General features: G+C 36.2%; 1 protein-coding gene and 1 pseudogene across 4 annotated transcripts; both read right to left on the bottom strand.

The window, feature by feature from the left end:
* Positions 1 to 732: 732 nt before the first annotated feature.
* LOC147473883 (uncharacterized) lies at positions 733 to 4,250 on the bottom strand. Of its 3 annotated transcripts, none has more exons than XM_086586958.1 (8): positions 3,633 to 4,250; positions 2,874 to 2,935; positions 2,694 to 2,794; positions 2,441 to 2,619; positions 2,186 to 2,278; positions 1,893 to 2,075; positions 1,405 to 1,546; positions 733 to 1,144 (listed from the first exon to the last, which is right to left on the bottom strand). In XM_086586958.1, the coding sequence occupies exons 4-8, from the start codon at positions 2,534 to 2,536 to the stop codon at positions 1,017 to 1,019; spliced, it is 642 nt and encodes a 213-aa protein (XP_086443084.1). In that variant the 5' UTR covers positions 2,537 to 2,619; positions 2,694 to 2,794; positions 2,874 to 2,935; positions 3,633 to 4,250; the 3' UTR covers positions 733 to 1,016. The 3 variants fall into 3 exon arrangements, 2 of the variants coding, with proteins under 2 accessions (XP_086443084.1, XP_086443085.1); XM_086586959.1 differs by having other exon boundaries at positions 2,886 to 2,935; XR_015210259.1 differs by having other exon boundaries at positions 2,186 to 2,308; positions 2,694 to 2,935.
* A 2,163-nt stretch (positions 4,251 to 6,413) lies between these two features.
* LOC147473882 (pentatricopeptide repeat-containing protein At2g22410, mitochondrial pseudogene) lies at positions 6,414 to 9,048 on the bottom strand (annotated as a pseudogene). The gene has a single exon (XR_015210258.1). The product of XR_015210258.1 is annotated as a pentatricopeptide repeat-containing protein At2g22410, mitochondrial pseudogene (transcript).
* Positions 9,049 to 16,192: the final 7,144 nt, after the last annotated feature.

Here is a 16,192-nt window from a genome sequence, read left to right as displayed (position 1 = left end):
TTTGTCAATGCAAAGCTATAGTCTTCGTGATGCATATGTTTTAAGGTGTTTTTTTTAAGTGACTAAGTTATTAAATTTGTCAATGCAAAGCTATAGTCTTCGTGATGCATATGTTTTAAGGTGTTTTTTTTAAGTGACTAAGTTATTATAAAACGACCGACTGACCTTGAGTTACAGAGGCATGAGTTATATTAATTAATATAAGGTCCTAAAGAGGAGATTGATGCTTGGTACTTGAAAGATCCACAGATTTGATGGACTGCGTGGCAGATAAATAGGTTTGCTATTTTAGCATGCTTCTTGATAGTGTTGACATAAATTGATGCAGTCTCACAGAAGAAATAAAACAACAGACTGCTCATATGAGTGATACAAGACATGCATCATACTTAGGTTGGATTTGCAATTTGGAGCAGATTCCGACTAGCAAAGTCGGTAAAACTTTTGGGTGATGATACCAGAAGTTTGGAGCTCGAACCTCACCAATATCAAAGAATTACTAATCTCATTTAAAACAAACTTTGCCAGCGTTAAAGAGTTACTGATCTCATTTAAAAACTCGAACCAGGTTCAGTATCAAAGAGTTACTAATCTCATTTAAAACAAATTTTGCCATGTTAAAGAGTTTCTGATCTCATTTAAAACAGACTTAAAAAAAACAAAAAACAAAAAACAAAAAACAAAAAACAAACTTACAAGTTAAGCGAACTGACTGACAGTTGAGGCCCACAAAATATGCATGAAAATCTTCATTATCCGGTACCATAGTCCCACACTCCACTACAATTTAAACTTCCAAACTCCATTTCAAAAGCAGACGTGCATAGTAACAAACTGTGATTTTCTTTACGTACACACATTTTCCAAGGGAACAAACCATTCAGTCTACATATTCAGATTGTATATATTATGGAGTGAAATTTCATGTTTAGCGAATCACATACATACACCGGTTATTTATACTGAACTGACCTACTTTTTGTTTAAAATATCTTGAACATTCTTTCTGGAACTCACTACAATTGGTGATGCAGAAAGGCCATTTCGTTTACCAGAAATTGGTGAGCGCCTGGTCTACTGCTCTGTTCTTCTGTATAGTCAGTTGGAGATAGTGACCCGAAGATCTGAACTGTCAAGCTACCTCCTATAACAAGAAAAGGGAAATGACCATAATTGGAAACGAAAACGGACAAACTTTTGCATGAACACATTGACACGATTCATTGCATATATTATACAATGGAGTTGATACTGCCCAGTTTTACCTATCAAAACCATATTTCTTTGTAGATACATCGCTTCCAAATTATTATGGGGTACTTCTAGTGTTCTGCTTGTTTCAATGTTTCAGATTTAATATATAAGACTACTGCTTTCCTAAAAGAGAGTTTCATAAAAGCTTACCAAGTACAAGAGCGGCGCCAATCCATCCAATGATGCCCCACCTTTCACCTAGGAGAAACCAGGCAAACCCAGCACTCCAAAGTGATTCCAACCCATAAATTATGGCAGTTTCTGTGGCTGATACATCACGCATAGCTGCCATCTGGCATATAGATTCGATTTTTCCATTGGAGTGTAACAAATGGATATTAGTTACATTTGCCTAAGTTTACAAATTTATTTTGAAATAAGAAAGCTTTACTAATTTCAAGACGGCCTATACATCGGGATCGTATGTAACCTCTTACAATATTAGATCAAACCTGATACGATGTTAACGTTTCCTAACTAGGAAAGACAAACTTCACCATATAAATTCAAGATAAGTTTCTAATATGGCATAGAACCTTTCAATAGTGAATTCTTGTATATTGTACCAGTCATGTGTGTCTTCTGTTCTATTTAAATGAATTCTTTCATAAACTGGTTGATGCCAAAAGAAATCATACCTCCACCCATAAGCATAGACCAGTCAAAAATATCCCCATATACAGAACAGGTACCCATGGAAACTCAACGATCCAATTCCACGCCAATGTCGATGTAAAAAATCCTGGATCCCACCATAGTGTGCTACTAAACCAGCCTTCGATCAAGTACCACATTATAGAAAAAACAGCAACAACGCAGACCTTAATGAACATATAGGGATACGCAAATTAGCAAATAATACGAAACCTGTCAAAGCACATAGCGAGCCTAAGAAGAAAAAAAATAGTATTTTTCTAATGGCTAATCGAACCTCATAACCAAAGAGAGCTAAGAAGTTTTCTTTCTTCGAATTTCTTGAGATATGTTCTATTCTGACTTCTGAGTATGGGTATGCCAAAAAATACTGCACTCAAGAAATTCCAAAAGTCTCCCACTTGGAATCAAATATAGTTCACAGTCAAATTGTGAAAAAGGTCTACTTTACAGAGCAGAAAACCATGGTTAATATCTTCTACTAAGAACAATAGATGCATGAAAAGCACACCAAGAACAATTGTAAGCTTACACATGGTGGAGATCCACTGGTTTCCAGCATAGCAACTCCTAAAACAGACATGAAAGCTCCAAGCCAAGTAAGGGCAGGTACTTTTGCCCCTAACATGCCATCGAGAAGAGGTACAACAATTACCTGCTCAAGTCACCATAAACTTTCAAAACTGCAACCCCCTTGATGCTCTTGGAGAACTGTGAACACAGACACAGGTTTCAGCTAGAAGGTCACCTATAACTTCATGGAGCAACTTAATTAAGGTGCTTACTGTGAACAGTGAAATAAATGATGCGCGTCCAGCATCTGAAGTAAGTAGTCCTAGTGCCTGCATGAGGCAGCCTAAACTAACCCAGAATCCCAACTCAATTCCTGCAGTACGAATATGCACATTACTGCGTTCCCGCAATACAAATGGTATAAATGGGATTGCTGACAGAGTAAACCGCACAATCGTAAAAACCTCTGGATCCACAATAGCTTCAACCTTTTTCAACACTGGAATGTTACTGGCTGCAAATATGAGAGATGCACAGCCTTAGTAAATCCTGATGGGCTCTCTATTTCAATGTTGATAAAGCAAAGCCAAAAATTTAGCTATTTTGACCTAGGAATAGGAGGGGCATGCTCATGTATTTCTATGAAATTTTAACCTATACGAGTTCATATGAAATCTGTAGCGACCACTTTCATATATTGGATAAAGTACGCGCTAAGATTGGGTAAATAAGAACTAAGAACAATCAAAGAAAATGAATTCTAGTGTACATCTCCATTTGCATCCCTATGTGATGCGTTGGACTTAACTCAACTGGTTGCACATAAGATATCATTCTTAACCTTAGCTTTGTAAAGTTGGCACTGAACCAATTGGCGTTTAAGGTCAACAAATTTGGGCAAACCAATTGCAGAGTAAGAGGAGATTCTGAGGTAGCCTACTGAGGGCTCAATATTAAACCGGTAAATTCTTCGAAAAAATTATTAGTCAAAGAAGTTGAGAATTTGACTGAAAGGATCAAGAAAAAAATAACAAATATATGCACAAAAGATAAGCACTCCGTACCATAACCGAACAAAATAATTGGAACCTCAAAAGAAGATGGTCCAAACACTTGTGCAAATCAAAACCTATGTTCAATATGTATGTTATCTACCTTAGTGATGGAAATTTCCCTACAATTAACATTGAAGGAAAATAGGGTTCACATACCAGCTCCTAGCTTTGGAATTCATGAACCTCCAAGCAGATTCCATAACAACCCACCCACTAATCTGCCCTCTAAAGAGGAGGCACATAAGTTTTTGTTGTGCCCAGCTTTCACATGGAGCATGCTAGACTAGAATGGGCACACTCAAGGCATCTTCTACATGCCTTGCATCTAGCAGGTTTGACCTTCTAGTTTCTCTCCTTGTTTCTTGAGCGATTCTTGATTCGCAGTTTCTTCTTGAAGGGGGTTACTTGCGGAACTGATCAAGGCAGTTTGAGTGTCAATAGTTTGTGTCACACGTGAATGGACGGCAGCCCTTCTCATGAGAGGAACATAGAAGTAGAACAACATTATGCAGATGCTCCATGCACAGGACACCTGACTTCTTCCCATTCTTTAACATCCTCTAAAGGGGCCTCATGTGGAGACTGCAAGAGGCTCTCCTTGAGCTGCAAGGATAAGGAGATGCCTTGGATCGGTCAGATGATACAGAAGCCTTTTGCATTTTGGAATTTGCAGCAGTTACCACCAAACACTACGATATTCTATGTTGTTTAAACAGCAGCAAAAGAATCTAGTTTTCAAGCTCTCTGGTAATAGGCCATCAATCTTAGGCTCAATCTAAATAAATACGACGATAAGCAAAAACTTATATCAGAAGATGAGCTTCCACACACCCAAAAAACACACACAGATAAAGTAGAAGATATACTTGAGCAAGAGAGGGCAAGACACACTTTGTTGGTTAAGTATAGTTATCATCTTTACTAAAGCATATCTCTATTTTTTTTTTTGAAAATAGAAATACATATTTCTACAATGGATGGAGAAAGTTTACACCATTTAAGTAACTAATGCGAAAACAATATCTAGAATTATGGATCCTTTGTACTCGCGTAGTTTAAAACAACATACATAGCGAGCAACACCAATATTTCAAACACAGATCCACCAAAAATGGTGCATACGTACAGCCGTACAGGCTCATTATGCACAATACGGAAGGGCTACCTTGAATTGGAAAGAAGACATCCAGATCTTTTATTTCCACATCCAATTCACATTAAAAAAAAATCAATTACCCTAACATTAGAGTGGCTTTGAAATGACATCAAGTGAAAATTCGTTTTTTGCCTTCAGTGGTTGTGACTTGTCATACTATACGGACCACCAATAGGGTAGCTGAAAGTAATGTTGAAACATTTCATGTCGTTTGTATTCCAGCTTCTGTGATACTAATGGTTTGCTGCTCCATGCGTTAATCAATTGCAACAATATTTCAGATCCTTAAAAAGTTGAAGTTTGAATAATAGAGAGCAAAATGATCTCTAACACTCATTTATCATATTCATCTTTGTTTAGGGGAATATATATAAAGGAATGAATGCATCTTAGAGAAAAAAAATAAAAAAAAAATAAATAAATAAAAGAAAGAAAGGAAAGTAGTATGTCTTTATACGGCTTATGATGGTTAAGAGAAAGGAGAAGTTAACCTTACAACCCAATGAGCAAAAACGAAATGTGTGGAGAGACTTCTGCCACAAATTTCACAGATATGAGACACCCCTTTGTATTTCAGCCACCCTAACCACATCATGATATGAGGACCTCCTTATCTGCACCGACAATCACCCCACACACACAAAATGTATCAAAAACCAAATATGAAAAAAAACATTAAATCTACATTTACATCATACCAAAAATTGAAAATGAGATCATAACAATGTAAGGAAAAAAATCAGAAAATAATGACCTACTTGAATTACATAATGGTCTTTGCGTCTTGATGATCGACAATAGAAGCAAAATGCAGCAGTGCCATTGCAATCCAAACAATACATGTTGCATTCACTTCTTGCAGCATCCCCATGGATACGACATACAGAAAAGAAGTCCGTCGATAACAATGATTCTAGCCATGGAGGAACCAACATTGAGTACGCCTAGATGAACCAAAGAAACACACAGAAATGCATGAATTGAGACAATGTGGACTAATAGTACAAACTAAGAAAAAAATTGTATAAGTAGACCAACAACACTTACCATTATCAAAGACCAAGTGTGTGGTTAAGCTGAGTTCTTGAACCAATGCTGATGATCAATTGACACTGGTTGAATTTTGTTGATGAAGAATTCACAGATAGACGTGAGAGAAAGAGATTTGTAGACCCTTCTAAGTCTACAAACCCATAAATCCATAATACATAGTCATAAACAATAGAACGAAAAAACCAATTAAAATAAGACGAATTAAACTTTTTATTACTGCTGATGAATACGTTGTTATTAGGAGAGAAGTCTAACTTAGTGGGGGAGAAGATACAAGGAGGATCTAAATGTGCATAATTTTTTTTTGTTTATTGAATGCCCATCAATTTGGCTAAATGAATGCTATTACTTTTGCAAAATACTTAAATACTTTCATTGCTAACATCACAGCGTTATCAATAAATAGATTTTACTACTATGAATTCTTTGGTCCAAATGTAGTCATTTTCAAGATGGCTTCCAAAACCAAAATGGAAATGCTTAATATGGGTTTATGTCCAGAGTGCTTGTACAGGTTAGTTGGTTTGCTGGGTATATGTTTCTATGTAGATAGATATAAACTTTGTGTAATAAAAATGGGCTGGGGATACGCAAGGTAGCTGCTTAAGTCATGATATGGTACTGGCTGTCTGAAGCTTTTGTATTTGAGCATGCATACCCATGGAGGCGTGGATGAGCTAACGGAAGTGAAGTTAACTCAAGCAGGTCATTTCTTATACTATAGTACAGTCAGAGAAGTTGTAACCATTTATTAGTATGAAGGTTTTCGTACTCAATTTCTTTGAAAATAAGAAGTAAAGGAACTACAAAACATCTAAAAGAGCAATAGAAAACTAAGCCAGTTTTTCATAACATTGGCTGATACATCATGTATGCCCATCTTTTCTCCTTTGTTTATTTAGCATAAGTTCAATGGATGGTTATCATGCTTCTTCATTGTTCCCACGAAGGAAAGCAATCGAGGTCATACTTGTCGTTATAACATAGCCTAGACACATCTAATATATATATAACGTGTTAAAATGACGAACCTTTATGCCATTATAATTTCTATGCTCAGAAACATAAATAACTTCCAACACGCCGTGCAATCTTGCAGCTAGCATGTCCAAAGGCCTGTAGGTAGAATCATGTGTTTTTTGTGCTTCACAACTTTACAAGCTTCTTCCCCCAACCACCACGTTTCCCAAATGGTCTATGAAGAATATAGATAGCAACCGACACTTTTTATAATAGGCAGATAACTATCAGAGAATCGAGTATTTGAAAAGATTTACACGAACATGAAGTCAAAGTATCATCTTCACTAATTAACTGCCAGGAAGAAGCGAATCTTTAGTTATTGATGTGGGTATAGGGCCATTAACTTCAATGGAGCTACAGCCGGTTGCCTTTTGCACATAACTCTCCTTCATTAACTTTCTCATTGTAACAACTTCATCCCATCTATCTGCGCCTGCATAGGTGTTCGACAAGAGCACATAGTTACTACTATTACTGGGTTCCAATTCGAGAAGCTTTTTCAAGGCAATCTCTGCCAGAATCACATTCCCATGAACCTTACATGCACTGAGTAGTATCCTCCAAACAATGGCATCCGGGGTTATTGGAATACTCGTAATGAACTCATATGCCCTATCCAAAAACCCTGAGCGGCTCAACAGATCCACTATACAGCCATAATGCTTCATTCTTGGCTCTATTCGATGAACCTTCTTCATGCTTTCAAAATACTGCACTCCTTCATCTACCAATCCAGCATGGGTGCAAGCTACTAAGACACCAACGAAAGTCACATCCCTCGGCTGAACACCTTCTTTCAACATATGAGAGAAAAATCTTAGTGCCTCTTTGGCATAGCCATTGACAGCAAGTCCTGTTATAATGGAAGTCCATGACACACTGTCCTTCTCTGCCATCTCTTCAAAAACTCCCAATGCCTTTTTGATACACCCGCACTTAAAATACATATCTATTAGAGCGTTCCCGACATGAAGATCAGCTTTGATAGTATGTGCGTGGATGTAGTTGTGAACGGCCTTCCCAGTATCAAGTGCACCCAAATGCGCACAGGCTGACAGTACATTAGATACAGTTATTTCATCCGGTTTTACCTTAGCCACCATCATCTCTCGGAAAAGCGTCAACGCGTCGGAGAACCTATTGGAGTGTGAGTAACCGGTAATCATAGACGTCCAAGAGATCACATCCTTGACAGGCATCTTATCAAAGAGCTCCTCTCGCAGAGTCTAAAATTCCCGCTTTTGCATAAGAGGTGATCATGGCATTCCAAGAGACAATGTTTTTGTCACTCATTTGATAAAAAACACTCTGAGCGGACTCCACAGATCCACGACGGCCATACAAATCAATAAGAGTGTTCCCCAAGTAAACGTCCATCTCGACGTTGTTGGTTTGAATATAGTGAAAGACATAATCAGCGAATTGCCGGTCGCCCAAGTGGGTAGAAGCTAAAACAACCTTGACCATAGTGACAGCATCAGCCTTGACATTCTCCACTTGCATTGCCTGGAAAAGACTCAGAACCTCGCGAAACTGGTTGTTCTGACTGTAGCCACAAATCAAAGAGTTCCAGGAAACCAAGTCTCTGGCAGGGATACCATCAAACACTTTACGAGAAGAAGGCAAGTCAGCACAGGCAGCATACATATGAATCAAAACGTTAGAAACAAAGAGATGCGAGTGAAAGCCAAGTTTGAGGCAGTGAAGATGAGCCTTGCGGGCGTGGGAAATGTGGTGCAAGCGAGCGCAGGCCTTGAAGAAGAAAATGAAGGTCAATGGGTGAAGAGAGACTCCCCGAATACGCATTTGATCAAACAAATGAAGGGCATCGGCGGGTCGATCGCTTTGCGAGAAGGCGCGGAGTACGGAAGTCCAAAGGAAGGAAATGGGACGGGATTCGTTTGTGTAGTTTACAAGTTGAGAGATTAAACAAGGGTCTGTGTAGAGTCCATTTCGGATTATACGCGCATGGAGCTCCCTTAAAACTTTCATGGAGACGTGGATTTATTTTCTTTTACGAAACGAGAGCGAAGATATATCCTTCCGTCCAAGTCTGTTATAGGACCTGCATGCATGGTAAGCACTTTAAATAATAAAAGTGAATAAATGAAGGAGATGAAGTTGAAATAAGAGGAAGAACGATGCTTAAGAGAGAGACGAAATCAGACGAGACCAGAGAGAAAATATATTTCCCTTCGTAACCCAAAATATAATGGTGATTAAATCGGTCACTCATTAAATTGCATTGGGCAGCCTCCGGTCCAAGTCCGACACCTAAGTCCAACAACAATAGCACAATACACCTCCCACACCTCAACGCATACCGGCTACTCTTTTTTTCAAACCTTTTGTAGCATGTACCATCTCTCTCGCAATATTGCACCCCAAACAAAAACAAAAACAAAAAAACTTCAAGTTTTCTATCGTGTTTATACTTCGAGTGTTGAGTTGTGAATCAACAATGGGAATTGAAGTTGGCGACTTCACCCAATTCGAGTCGTGTCCCGTTTAAGTATATACTCAAACTTAGTTGGGTTGATTAAACTTAATTAGGTTGATTAAATTTGATTGGGTGGAAGATTGGGTTGATTAAACTTAATGATTTCAAACTTGATGTTTTTGAGTTTGGGTGAAAGATTGGGTTGATTAAACTTGAGTTCGAGTTTGCCCAAACTTGATAAAGTCGTTTTCGAGTTTGAGTTCGAGTTTGGGTTGATTAAGTGGAAGTTGATTTTTAAAATGAACATTGTGACAAACAAACCGAATTTTTTAAGTCCAAACGACCCAGCCATGTCACCCAAGAGAGTCCCCAAACGACCCTGCCATGTCGCCCAAAAGAGTGCCCAAACGACCCCGCCATGTCGTCCAAGAGAGTGCCCAAACGACCCCACCATGTCGTCCAAGAGAGTCCCCAAACTACCCCGCCATGTAGTTTAGCAAAAAACCAAAAGTTTTGTCTCAAACGACACACGCAGACCACTTGAGTGTATACTCAAACTACGCGGTGAGGTCGTTTGAGTATACACTCAAACTACGTAGTGAGGTCGTTTCAATGTACACTCAAACTACGTGGTGATCAGGTCGTTTTAGTGTACACTCAAACTACGTGGTGAGGTCGTTTTAGTGTACACTCAAACAACATGGCAAGACCGTTTGATTGTACACTCAAACAACCCAAGGGATTCATTATGGGGAGACCGATTGGATTGGTTTTTGGGCCTGGGCTTTGATGGCAAACTTGTAATATGGCAAATTTGTAATAATCTTTTTTTTTGGGGTTGCCCAATCCAATTTGATGAGTACCCAATACAAGACCCGATATAATTAGTTCCTTTCTTTTGGATATGGTTCTTTTATTTTGAAAATATATGGAACAGAGCCGACGAAAGATTTCTTTAGAAATATATGGTTGTCAGGATATAATGTTTATTTGGAATCAGTTTAGTCTCAAGATTTATGCACAATCTTTCATCGCATCATCTTGGAGCAGCCAATCCAATTCTTCGTTATATTCGGGCAACCAACAGGCTATGGTGTTAGAAAAATGGATTTATACAAATCTATTGAGATATGAATAAGTAATTTGTCTCCTAAGTTACCCCACTTGAGATAAAATGGGTTTCTCTTGAAACAGTATAAGAAAAACCTTTTCTAAATGGTGGACTGGTTCCAAACAGTATATTATGCCGAAAAGGTGCGATATTTTGAAATATGTACTGGTTCGAAACAGTGCATCATGCCAAAAAATATGTCCTTTCGAAATATGCACTAATTCGAAACAGTGTATAACACCCTGCTATTTCTATTTATTATTTTTATAATATATGATTAATATTAATAATAAGAATAAATAAAATAAAATAAAAATGATAAAGATTGGTGGAGATAGGAAAGATAAAGAGATAAACCTCCATCCCTATTTTCGGGGGTTTTGTAAAAAAAAAAAAAAAAAATTACACGAAAATTTTTAACAGAGAGAAAGGAAATGATTATAGGGATTGTTTTATGACGATTGTTACGGTGCGTTATTCGTTCTCAAGTTTTTATTCCTTCACACCGCTCGTAAACATAACAAAGGTGAGTAGATATTTTGTATACGTGTAAATTTATACGTGACTAGCGATGAAACATGATATTTATAACCTGTCGTGAATATATATGTTATGTTGGATGATTATATATTGTCATGTCTGCCGATTATTATTAGTATATATACTTATGATTTATTATCATCACAAATAAATACATACAACTTTAGAGAAACAATTTTAGATCTCGTTAAATTCATGGATTTAATGTATCATTTGTTTTTCTTAAAATTCTCTTTAAGGGATTTGAATGTAATTCCTTTGTTCTTCGATTTAACTGTCGTCAATCTATGTAAATGTATATTTATTATTTGGGTTACAATACTATGTGATGAACTGTTGGGTAGCTTACTGTCGGGTTATTTGTTTGGGTTGATTTTGGTTGTTGGTTGTTGTTTGAATTGGATATTGTGGGTTAATGGTTTGGGTGTTGTTGAAGCTTGAATGAGTTCATTGTTAATGGCGTCGAGATCGAATTTTTGAAGAGTGGTGAAATTGGGGTTTGGTTATAGCAAAATGTTGGGTTTTTTAGGAGGATCAAAACCAATGGTTTTGGTGTGGTGGGGAGTGAGAGTGGTGGTGGCTGATTTCAGTGGAGGTGGCAAGTTGTGAGGAAGAAGAAGAAGAAGGGAGTGATGTTGTTCCTGTTTTTGTTGGGCTTGGGCCGAATTTGAAAGGTGGGCTTGAGTTATTTTATAAATTTTTGGGCTTAAGTAGTTTATGGTTTTGGGCCTTGAGTTGTTGGGCTTGTTTCTATTATTTTTGTGGATCGGGTCCTTTTTATTTCAAGTGTACCGGATTCTATTAATTTAGATGGGCTTTGGGTTAGAGTTTGTTTTGGGCCGAATTTGTGCCTGGTTTGGAATTGAGTTTTCGCCTAATTAGGATTAGATTCAAACTCTCACCAAAACATGAAAAAGTGAGTTTTCTGAGTCTTCTTTCCAACCCAATTGGGCTCGTCGCATTCCGAGGTCTGTGGTGATATATTATGATATGATGCATATAATTTCTTACGAAGGAAGGTGAATATGGTTAGCGTGATATGATGGATATGGTAGTGTGATATAAATATTAGTTAATATTGGTGATATATTATGATATGATGGATATGGTGGTGTGATATGAATGTTAGTTAATATTGGTGATATATTATGATATAATGGATATTATGGTGTGACATGAATGTTAATATTGGCGATATATTATGCCAAATTATATATACCCATGATGGTTGCAATGAGAGTGAAATAGATGTATATTATAAATGATTACGTTTGGAAAATCTAACTTTGTTTTGCAGGAGGGTAGAACTTATTAACTTTTTATGTAGAGACGTTGTCCTACCCTAAGAAGATGTGTTGGCTTAAAGGTAAAGTGTATCAAACTCACATTTAAATAAGTTATCATATATGTATGTAATAAGTGGAATATAAGTGGTAATTATACTGTGAGTTATTTCGGAAAGTGAGAATGATGAATAATGTTATATGAGATTTATTGGAAATATATATTGGGGTTTGAAATCTTATTTGGAAAGAAATTGCATGCCGTTTTGAGAATACGGAACTAAATTGTCTTCCAAGTTGAAATGTTTGTAATAGTATATTTCTTGATTTGAAAGATTGAACATATGCTATACTATTTTATATTTTTAGTCTTACTCATACCAATAAATTCAATTTGCTGACCCATGTTTGTTTTGTTTTGCAACGTGGGTGTGTTATTGGAAATATAGATGGTGGAGTGCAATGGATGAGGACACGTGAGTTGGAGTTGTTCTTGGAGTATTATGGTTTAAGTTTTTCTGAAGTGTACGATTTTGTTTTGAGACAGATATAATAGAGTTGGTTAGTTTCTTTGTAATTTAATAATGTGATTAAAAGATTATTCATTTTGGTTTTAAATTTGATATTATATTTTAATATCGTGGTTGATAATATGTTATTAGGGTTTCATTTCATCTTGGGTTTTCATATGATTGAATAGGGTGATGATTGAAATAATTATATCTTAGATAATTCCCTATTTTAAATTTTCTCTAAATTTGGGGTGTGACACAGTGTTTTATGTCGAAATGGTGTGTCCTTTCGAAACATATGACTTTTCAAAGAGTTGCTTACTTTTTCCTCACTGTGTTGTTTCGAAGAGGCACAACTTACCTATAAATAGTTGATGAATTTGGAGAGAAAGACATCAGATTACACAAAGTAGTTATGATCTTTCTCTTCTCCCTCTGTTCTTAGTCAAATACTATGTTGTGTTCGCTAATTCTATAAAATTGAAGTGCTAGGTTTCTATAGAAGGAAATATGTTCTATCTTGGGAGACAGTTTCTCATCAACCTTCAAGCACCGTGAGGGGGAATATCTATCTTAAGGACATAATGTATCTATACTAGACTTGGATTTAACTAAAAAGTACAAGACAATTACAAGACAAAAAGTTTATATAGTTTGGTAATTAGTGAAGAGTAATTACAATTAAATTGTATATTCCTAACAATATAAACCAGCTCCTCATTTCAGTTTAGTCGAGTCTATTGATAGTGATTGGCCAGGTTTGGTAGATGACCGAAAAAGCACAAGTGGGTTTGTTTTCAGCCTAGGATCAGTAGCTATTGTGGTGGCCAATCTCATAGTTATATCATGGCTCTCAAAAAAGCAAGCGACTATAGTATTGTCATCATCTGAAGCTAAGTACGTGGCAGCATCGTCAGCAACGTGTCAAGCCATTTGGATGCGAAGAGTTTTGGAGGACTTGCACCAAGTACAAGCAACACCAATAGATATTAATTGCGACAACAAAGCTACTATATTCAATGAATAAGACCCAACTTTCTAGGGGAGTACAAAATACATTGAGCCTCGTCATCACTTCATTCGAGATGTAGTTGCAGAAGGAACAATTGTGATGAAGTATTGTCCAACAAATGATCAAGTTGTAGATGGATTTACCAAGGCACTCTCATATCCCAAGTTCTAGAAGTTTTTGCATCAAGGGGAAGTGATAAGAATTGATGTAAAACAAGTGGGTTTAGTGTTTGCAAGTTAGTAGTCTAATTGTCGTGTCTGCAAGCTAATATTCCAAGTGGTAGTCTATGTAATTGGGCGTAGTGTTTGAGTGGTTTCGGAGTTTGTTAGCTATAATTCAAGAGTTGTGCTAGTCTTATGGAGTCTTAGATTGTTGCTCAAGTATAGCCCATGTTGGTTATGATTCTGTTATAAATAAGTCAGAGTCAGTACAACGTAATATCAAGTATATCTTTTAGTTTTCAAAAAACCAATAACAGCTGCAATCTCTTCTCTCTGGTTTGTACTTGTTCTTAAACTTTCTACTGCATTATTCCAAGTTTCCAACAACAACAGCCTCCCCACAACAAGCCAGAGCTCACAATTGAATTTTAGTAACTCTGAAAAAGTTCGGGATATATATTTCCAACTCTTATCTTTGGGATGGAATTTTAGGCATTGTGCTTTCATAGTTGAAAAATAAGTGAAGGTTTCTTACTAGGCTCCTAGCATAGAAGTGTTGTTTTGTTTGACTGTCGTCGTATACCCATTGATCACCATAACTTGGACTAGTTTTTAATGAGTTTGAACAAATTTTATACTTTTTCAATTATCTTATTTTTTATTTTGTCCTCTTGTTTGTGTGTAGGGTGTGCATGGGTATCTGATTACCCGAAACCGATTCAAAACTGGAACTGTTTATAACGATTATGGGTTCTAAAATGTTAGACCCATTAAAAGTTTACTAATATATTGCACTAGAAATGTTAGAACCGAATAGTTAAAAACCCCTAGGTACCCGAACCGAAACCATAACCGATTATTATGATTTTGATATATAAAATTTACTAATATATTGCACTTAACAAATATGAACTCAAACATTATAGTATATTATAGTATTTACTAAAGTGTAAAATTCTATTAAACAGATATAGCATATAATGAATGTGTTGGATGTAAATATATGTTTTATAAGAGATATATTGAATCTGTAGTTTGTGAGTGGTGTATTTTTTAGGTTCACCATGGAATGAATTGGGTTTGCAAGAAGAAGATGACTTAACTTAAAATGAATACTTGAATGAAAACAATGAAATGAAGTGTTGAGAGAAGAGTTGAAATTAAATGAAAACAAACATAAAGACTTGAGATGAAAACTTAAGTGGAATGAAAACATTGATTAAGAACTTGCAAAGCATAGAGAGTTTGATTAAAATTTGGAATGAAGAAGTTGAATGACAATCTTGGAATTAAAAACTTGATAAACAACTTTAGATTTAAGAACTTAATAAACAACAAATTAAATAAAACAAATAAAAGACTTGAATTAAAATTCTACACTACCACTAATGACCATACACTAGTTATAGGTGCTCTTTCTCTTATCACTTTTTAGTTTATATACTACACCTTTTACAAGTTACAAATTTGCTCTCCTCTTTTAGATTTAAGCCACCTTATGAGTTTGATTTATGTTTTTTTCTAAATGCAACTTTTGGTTTTCTTTTTGAGAAAATTTTGGTTGAGCAAGGCTACTTTTGCGACAAGACTATAATCTTAAGTCTTTTGGGTTTGAATCATTAACTGTTGACTTTGATTTTGACTTTTCTACACTTCCTCAGATAAGCTCGAGTATTCCTAAGCAGCGTTATTAGTTTTTTTTTGGCAATAAAGTGTATCTTTTACGATAAGTAGTCTGAAAAAGGCTTGTAATCTGCAAATGGTAGCAAAAACTATGAGTTGTATGTTTATTAATAAGTATAATAATGACATATTTGAAGCATTATAAATATAATAAAATACACATTTGTGTTATGATCATATACTATGAATTAACTAATACACTATATATTTATAGGGCTGGCTACCTTGACATACTATTCTAACATACCATCTTAATATACCCAACCAACCTTCAGATCTTGTATAATCTAACGCCCAAATTTGTGTTTCTAATCAACAAACCAAACAAATAAAAAAGATGGACAAAACTGATCATTTCACCCTTTTCCACAAAAGAAAAACTCTTTTGGTATTCTTCATTCACGTGGGTTTTTTACGTTTTTCTTCACTCACGTTTCTTGCTGATATATAAATGAATAGTTGAATACTTATAAAGTTTCAAATGGTAAAGCTAATGCGGTCATGATGATGTAGTAAGATTGGGTAACAGGGTGAGGTTTGTTGAAAAAGATTATTTTAATTAAGCTCGTATAGAAGAATACTGTAGTTGAGGAGGAGGAGCTCCTATTGAGGACAAGAGCCGCAAACTTCCCAACTAATATAACTGCAATATCCCCACCATATGTCATATTTAGATCGGTAATGGGGACCCGCCCTTCACCTTCCAACGTACCATCACATAACGTCAGCTGACGGAACCCTA

This window comes from Coptis chinensis, unplaced genomic scaffold (genome assembly GCF_015680905.1).
Source record: "Coptis chinensis isolate HL-2020 unplaced genomic scaffold, ASM1568090v1 utg1700_pilon_pilon, whole genome shotgun sequence".
Classification (NCBI taxonomy): Eukaryota; Viridiplantae; Streptophyta; class Magnoliopsida; order Ranunculales; family Ranunculaceae; genus Coptis; species Coptis chinensis.
The sequence above is the reverse complement of the archived record's forward strand: the minus strand, read 5'-3'. Positions and strand labels throughout refer to the sequence as shown.

Bases quoted from the DNA above. Each gene is read 5' to 3' on its own strand.
- LOC147473883 (XM_086586958.1), bottom strand. From the start codon at position 2,536: ATGTTAGGGGCAAAAGTACCTGCCCTTACTTGGCTTGGAGCTTTCATG. The intron at 2,076-2,185 runs GTTCGATTAGCC...ATGTTCATTAAG, and splicing joins TAGCTCTCTTTGGTTATGAG to GTCTGCGTTGTTGCTGTTTT. The intron at 1,547-1,892 runs GTATGATTTCTT...TCTATATGCCAG, and splicing joins GTCTATGCTTATGGGTGGAG to ATGGCAGCTATGCGTGATGT.